The 7,517-nt window shown below is 40.8% G+C and overlaps 1 protein-coding gene across 1 annotated transcript; it reads left to right on the top strand.

The window, feature by feature from the left end:
• The first annotated feature begins 1,941 nt into the window (after nucleotides 1-1,941).
• On the top strand, nucleotides 1,942-6,310 carry LOC114922441 (vomeronasal type-2 receptor 26-like). Its single transcript, XM_029283805.1, has 5 exons — nucleotides 1,942-2,037; nucleotides 2,120-2,953; nucleotides 3,696-3,923; nucleotides 4,902-5,028; nucleotides 5,385-6,310. The coding sequence occupies exons 1-5, from the start codon at nucleotides 1,942-1,944 to the stop codon at nucleotides 6,308-6,310; spliced, it is 2,211 nt and encodes a 736-aa protein (XP_029139638.1).
• The last annotated feature ends 1,207 nt before the right edge of the window (nucleotides 6,311-7,517 follow it).

Genomic DNA, 7,517 nt, shown 5'->3' on the forward strand with positions numbered 1-7,517 from the left:
AAACAGACTGTCTTAGGTCCCATGGTAGACTATCTAAATAAAGTTGGAGAAAGGAAGGAGAGATGTTAATGTACACAAATCTGTACAGTAAGAGAATAGTATAACATGGCCTGTTGCATAACTGTGTGTTTGTTAAAAATCCACAATAGCGGGATGTAACAGTGGGCACCTGCCCACTTTGGGAAATGAAAGTGTGAGTTGACTTTGTTTTAACTAATATTAAAATGAGTTAAAAAGAGAGCCAGGAATATATGAGGGCTGAATAGTTAGTTTTAAATTGAAAAGTTAGTGACCAGTACTAAAGAGGTAAGCTTGTTCACAGAAACATAGAATGAAAACCTTTAAAAATACTGTAGAGATCTTCTAATCTAATTCCCTGTCCAGAGCAAAAATCCCCAGACCGTTGCAAATGGCTTTCTGAATTTTCCTTCAAAACCTCCAGTGATGGAGATCCAGGAGGCAGACTAGATCTAGCAATAACTCTCATAATCATGAACTTCCTCATTTTTAAAAAATGGGTCTGAAACTCAAATTGCAAGAGAAAGATATGAAGGAAAAGTGAATGGGTCATGGAAGACTGTAGAAAAGCTTGGAGAGCATAAAGGTCCATCCAGTCAGTAGCTTCAACGTGCTTCCAAACTTCCATAAAACAGTACAAAGTATCTCACCATCAATTTATTCTTTCCTTTACAAACAGGAGCTTTCCACAATTACAGTTATCTTGAGTGTTTCAGAGTGAAGTTATTAAAATCAAGAAACTACCAAAAACCGAACAAACCTCACTCCCTTCTAGGACTGCTGATGTTACTTTGTTGGGTAATAAAATGTCTGCAAGAAAGCAATAGCAATAGCACTTAAACTTATATACCACTTCACAGTGCTTTACAGCATTCTCTAAGCAGTTTACAGAGTTAACATATTGCCCCCAACAATCTGGGTCTTTATTTTACTGACCTCGGAAGGATGAAGGCTGAGTCAACTTTGAGCCAGTGAGGATAGAACTCCTGGCAGTAAGCTGAATTAGCCTGCAATACTGCATTCTAACCACTGTGCCACCATGGCTCCAACTCAGCAGACCACCAAGGATCCCACAGTCCTTTGTATAATTAAAAAATACTAAAGCAGTGGACTGCATAATATCTACCTTCAGTTATTCAAATGCCTACTGATATGCAAAACAATCAGATATTGTAGATTAATGAATGGTTAGAGACTCACACTAGAACAGTGATGGCGAACCTTTTAGAGACCAAGTGCCCAAAAACTGGCCCCGCCCCTGCCCCTGCTCCACCTCCCTGCTCCACCCCCACTCTGCCCCCATCCCCTGCCCCGCCCACCCACAAGACCACTCACCGCCTCCAGGGCCTGCCGCAGATCGCCCAGGCAGCCCAGCAGCGCTATGGTGGCCACACCCTCTGCCCGCGTCCTGCAGTATCAACTGCATGATGGGGTGTGAGGGCAGAGTCTTGTCTACACTGCCTGGCTGCTATGTCCTTGGCTGCGCTGCTCCATGTGGGCCATGCTCAAGGGCGACTCTCCTTCAGGGGGGCTGCTGGAGAGGAGGGGGTCGCGGGGGGAGGCAAGGCTGGGGCAACGGCACATGTGCCCACAGAGAGGGCTCTGAGTGCTGCCTCTGGCACCCGTGCCATAGGTTCGCCACCACTGCACTAGAATGTTGGATTTAACCATTGCTCACAATTGAATACTTCTTTTTGTGAGAATGGCCCTGCTAAATCAGGAGAGTTTGCTATTCCAATGTGCCTATCTGACCTGAATTACTTGTGCAGTCTGATCTACTAGTTGAGTGATCTACAAACTATGTAGGGCTCATATGAGCTTCAGTTGTTGGCAGCAAAAGTGCCTAAATGCATCCACTTCATCATCCAGGCTTACCTGCACGGTAGAATTTGACCAGAAGGGTGTGCTGCATGAGGACCACCCATGAGGATCAACTACAGATTACTTCAGAGCTCCCTGGGGTCAAAGGGAGCAAATAAATCAATAGAGAACACCAAGAGAATCATCACATTTCATGAGGTGAGGAAAGGTGCTCACATGTGAACATTTGACATTTAACATTAAAAGTGCCACAAACTACCAATCTCTTTTTTCCTCATAGGTTAACTATGGTGCTATCAGCCACATTCTTCAGCAAAGTCATCATTTTCCATTTTTCTACCAAATGACCCCAAAACAAGAACCTCCCTACTCAGCGATTGTCAAGCTGCTCCTGCATTTCCAATGGACATGGATCAGCCTCCTTTCTCAGGACAATGACAAAGGAGAAAACTTTAAAAGAAGCTTGGAAACTCTAGCTGTAAAAAATCGGATTTGCATTGTCCTCTCAGAAATTATCCCAGCGGCAAATCTGAATATACAAACTGGAGATTTTTTTGTACAAGAACAAAGAAAAATGTTCCTTCTCCTTATCAATATTCACATAAAAATTATAGTTTGTCAACTAGATTTTCATGCCACAGCAATGTTACTAACAATCATAATTTTTAATGAAAAGAAGAATACATTCATTGAGGGGAAAGTGTGGATTGCAACAACTTTGTCATATATAAGCATAAGAATGTTTTCCAACAAACTTGATCTCCAACGTAAACATGTTTTGTTTTCCTTCCTCACCCAGAAAAGCAGGGGACAATGTTATAACTTTAATTCATATTCCTCTACTGAGAAACAGATTGTAAAGGAAGCATTCCAGTGTTCCTATTCAAAGCCTGTGTTGTCTAAGAAGGTTTGGGAAAGATGCACAGAAAAAGAGAGCAGGCTATTACCACCCCATGATGTGCTTGCGAGAATGATAATTGAGGATGTCTCTGGGATTTCAAGAGCAATCCATGCTGTGGCCTCAGTCCTCCATGCTGCCTCTTTATCTCAAATGAGTAAGAGGTGGATGCTGGTTGGAGACCATCAGTCACCCCAGATTGTACAGCCATGGCAGGTAAGACTTCTCCTTTGAGGTTCCACTAATGCTCCCCTTTCTCTTCCTGCATATTAAAATGGACACAGGGACGGATGTGATATTCCAAACAGTAATTGCTCAATTTATAGTATTTGCAAGGGAGTGAGAGAAATTATAAGGATAATTCTTCCAAACTAAAACTACCTATACTAGTTTGGGATGCTGTAATGACAGGTATCTCCATGGTGACAAAGCACTTCTCCCCATTTGCAGATTAAATAAGCTTCAGGATGCTCCAGCAATCCTCAGATCAGGTTCTGAATGATAGCTACAATATAGATCTATCCCTCTGCAGGATTTAGTTTATTTACAGTTTGTTAAGAACAGTTTGTTACACAAATATATCTATGAAAATAATAAGAACCTCCAACCTAAGCATTTCAAGTATTTTTATTCTGCATCAGAATAAGTTCAATAACTATTAAAACACTCTGCATTATTTAATTTTAAATTTTCTTAAAATTATTGTGCTGGGCTATGGTTTAGCAAATCACTTTACTGATTCCTTCAGTAAAATGAAAGGCATATCTGAAAAAATAGCTGGTGTTCCATGGAGAAGGAGCAAGAGAAAATACTGAATCATCCTCTTCAGACCAAAATGCTCAGCTGAAAAGGGTGAATTATTCATTGCATTTCCAATCCAGAATAATAGCCAGAAAAACATTGAATAAAGGTTCAAATGGGAACTTATATGTGCATGGCTAATTTTTTATCTTTGCAGCTTCATAAGTTCATGAGAAGCTTCCAGCTTCAAAACATTTCCAATAGTGGCATTTATTTGGATGAAAATGGAATTCTTGCTGCTGACTTTGATATCATGCACTGGAGAATGTTGCCCCAAAAGTCTTTTCCTACAGTGAAAGTTGGGAGTGTAGAAAGAGAAGCCTCCTCTGAAGTCAAGGTCTCCATCAATCAGAGTGCCATCCAATGGCCAACATCATTTAACAAGGTGACTGATCCTTACTTGCTTTAGCCCTTCTATTTACCTCCATATATACAATTTTTTTTCTGCTCAATAATAATTCTCATTCAGGACAATTAAGATAACTTCCAAATAAGGGAAACACAAAAAAACACATTAATTCATTAGATATCATGTAACTTTAAGATGTTTTTCAGCATCGTATTGCAAACTGGAACGTGTTACATCATCAGTTGCATTGAGACCTTTACCATCTACATTACTATACAGAAATATGATATCATAATTAATAATTCATCAAACAATCTTCTTTTCAATAACAGTAAAGGCAAAGGTTCATGGGAGTAGTCCTCTAAATTACATGAGAGAAAGGTGTCAAGTAGGGAATCTGTTGGGAGAAACTTCTTTTCCAGTTTATCCCAGTTAGAAAGGAAAGGAAATGAGGGAGCCAATCAGTAACTGTTATATCAGTGGTTCTCAACCTGTGGGTCGGGACCCCATTTGGGGTCGATCGACCATTTCACGGGGGTCGCCAAGCAAGGCTGTCCGCCATTTTTTTTGTCCACCATTTTTTTTGTCCGCCATTTTTTTTCCCCTTTTCCGGCGGGTGCCTTACCTCCCTTGGGCTGGGCCAGCTGGTGGTCGGCCTGCTCCGTCTCTGCCGCTTGCCAGCTATGCCTCGGCCGGCACAGGGGGCATAACCACACATGCGTGGCGCTCCCGGGCAGGGAAAGTCCTCGACTTACGACCGGTTGAGTAGTCCTCGACTTACGACCGGTTTAGTCCTCGACTTACGACCGGTTTAGTCCTCGACTTACGACCGGTTTAGTCCTCGACTTACGACCGGTTGGGGTCGCGGCATTAAAAAGGTTGAGAACCACTGTGTTATATCAATACAGTACTCCTTGTTTTTTTCAACTTTTCCTGAGCTCAGGTTCTTAGAAATAAACCCCTCTACTGTAACTCATGTGGTGCCTTTATTTCAATGCTTATTTTTCTCTTTAGACAGTGCCTTCTTCTAGATGTACAGAAAATTGTTACCCAGGATATGCCAAGCTCGTCAGAGAAGGAGCACCTATTTGCTGCCATGACTGTTCTCTGTGTATGGAAGGAACATTCTCAGTGGAAGAAGGTAGGTGGCTCTGGAGAAAAAAAGGAAATCAAGAACCTTTAATAGGATTCAAAAGACAATGGTGCATTACATTTTCATCTTTCAGGTCATATTCAGCTCCCAATTCCATAGAACATCTTCCCTGTTACATATTGTTCATTCATCCACCCATGAATTTTTTATTCTCATGATCCAACTTAGACTTTCATGAAGTATAGTTGGAAAGTATTTTCTAAGTTCTCCAGCTCTCCCAATATCCTCTCCTACCCCATCACTTTCAAAAACATGTTTTATGCATTGCAGAAAGTATTGGTTCCAATCTCATTATTTTATGATTACAATAGCAGAAATACTTATACATAACAAATGTTTTTCAGATGCATCCCATTGCAGCAAGTGTCCAGATGACCAGTTTTCCAATGAGAAGCGAGATGAATGTATCCCTAAAAGTATAAGCTTCTTGTCCTATGAAGAAACATTGGGAATCATCCTGGCTTCCTTTACCCTTGCTTTGTCTCTAATCACTGCCTTTGTTCTGGGAATCTTCACTAAATACAGAGAAACTCCAATAGTTAAAGCCAACAACCGGGACCTCACCTACATTCTTCTCATTTCCCTTCTCCTTTCCTTCTTGACCTCCCTTCTATTCATTGGGCCTCCCAAGAAAGTGACCTGCCTTCTTCGACAAAGCATCTTCAGTGTTGTTTTCTCAGTTGCTGTGTCTTCATTGCTGGCAAAGACTGTCATGGTGGTGGTGGCATTTCTGGCCACAAAGCCAGACAGCAGGATGAGGAAATGGTTAGGAAAGACTCTGGCCAACTCTATTGTTGTATCCTGTTCTGGGATTCAGATGGGTATCTGCATGATATGGCTGGGAATCTCTCCCCCATTCCCAGATTCTGACATCCATTCTCAACCAGGATACATCCTGCTGCAATGTAATGAAGGGTCAATCATCATGTTCTACACTGCACTAGGTTACATGGGCCTTCTGGCTGCCATCTGCTTCTTGGTGGCTTTCCTAGCACGCAAGCTGCCAGGAACCTTCAACGAAGCCAAGTTGATCACCTTCAGCATGTTGGTTTTCTGCAGTGTTTGGGTTTCCTTTGTCCCCACGTACCTGAGCACCAAAGGAAAATACATGGTGGCTGTGCAGATCTTCTCTATCCTGGCCTCTAGCCTGGGCTTAATGGGCTGCATCTTTATCCCTAAATGCTACATCATTATCCTAAGGCCTCACATGAACACCAAGGAATACCTAATAGTGAATTCTAAAAGAGAACATGATGTTTTACACAGATAGATAGTAGGATGGAGGGTTGATTTATAGATTGAAAGGTCTAAATTTACATAAAATGCTAGTCCTAAATCATATCAACTGCATGATGGCCTGGTGTATTATGACAACTTGGCTATCATAAAAACATCTGTCAGTAGTACTCAGGGTATTGTGCATATGGTCCCAATGCACTTCCTTGAATATTAGCTATAATAGTTCACAATTCACACATACAAACACACACACACAACACACACTACTAACCTGAAGCTAAACGTCCAGTAAAGTGCCCTCTTTCTCTGATCACCCTTGCTTCTTCTTTTAACCTGTTTTAGTTTCTCTGAATTCTTTTTAACTTGTGAGATTCAGAAGTAGAGATCAGTTTTAGATCATTTTGAATTGTTTCTGTCTCCTACTATATTAGCCACTTTTGTGTCATCTGCAAATCTGATAAGAGAACATTCAAGTCATGAATAAAATACAAAATGCCAGTCTCACTAGTAAACCAGAATGAACTTGTTACACTACTCCTGCTTATCACTGAATCGATTTTATTCCAAATTGAGATTCTGTGTGAAAAGAATCCCTTTTCTAGATAGCCAGGTATGGAATAATGTTTAGCTTAATTTAATGTCATATAAACATTGGTTATAAATTGTCACAGCCTCTAGTCTATAGAATCACACCAAAGGCCTAACAAATTCAGGGTCCCATGGGCTGTATCTTTATTCCCAAATGCTACATCATTATCCTGAGACCTGATGTGAACACCAAGGAGCACCTGATAATAAATTATAAAAGGGAACCCAATTTTTTAGATAGATGAAAGGCTGGAGACTTGGATAAATAAGGTGAGGTAGGAAGATAGGCAGATAGAGAAAGATCAATACACATGATGTATGATGGCCTGGCGCATTATGGCAACCATAATGCATATTATAAAATATCTGACAGTGGTATTTAGGCTATTTTGAATTTTGTCACCTCCACACTTCCTTAAATACCGGTATACAGTAGCTTTAACAGCTCACAATACACACAAACACACTATTAGCCTGAAACTGCGTTTTTAATCCTCCAATAGAGTATCATCTTTCCCTGATCATAATTTCTTCCTTTGACTTTTCAGTTTCTCTGAATTTCAGTGTGGTATTCAGAAGTAGTGATCACATGCTCTGATTAGCATAAAATAAACTGGAAGTATTATTTCTTGTCATTTGGAAACTATATT

The sequence above is a fragment of the Protobothrops mucrosquamatus genome, unplaced genomic scaffold, assembly GCF_001527695.2.
Source record: "Protobothrops mucrosquamatus isolate PMUCROS unplaced genomic scaffold, P.Mucros_1.0 scaffold_84, whole genome shotgun sequence".
In the NCBI taxonomy this organism is placed as follows: domain Eukaryota; kingdom Metazoa; phylum Chordata; class Lepidosauria; order Squamata; family Viperidae; genus Protobothrops; species Protobothrops mucrosquamatus.

Coding starts and splice junctions, on each gene's coding strand:
- LOC114922441 (XM_029283805.1), top strand. CDS start 1,942: ATGAGGATCAACTACAGATTACTTCAGAGCTCCCTGGGGTCAAAGGGA. Junction 2,954..3,695: donor AGATTGTACAGCCATGGCAG/GTAAGACTTCTC, acceptor TTATCTTTGCAG/CTTCATAAGTTCATGAGAAG. Junction 5,029..5,384: donor AACATTCTCAGTGGAAGAAG/GTAGGTGGCTCT, acceptor AATGTTTTTCAG/ATGCATCCCATTGCAGCAAG.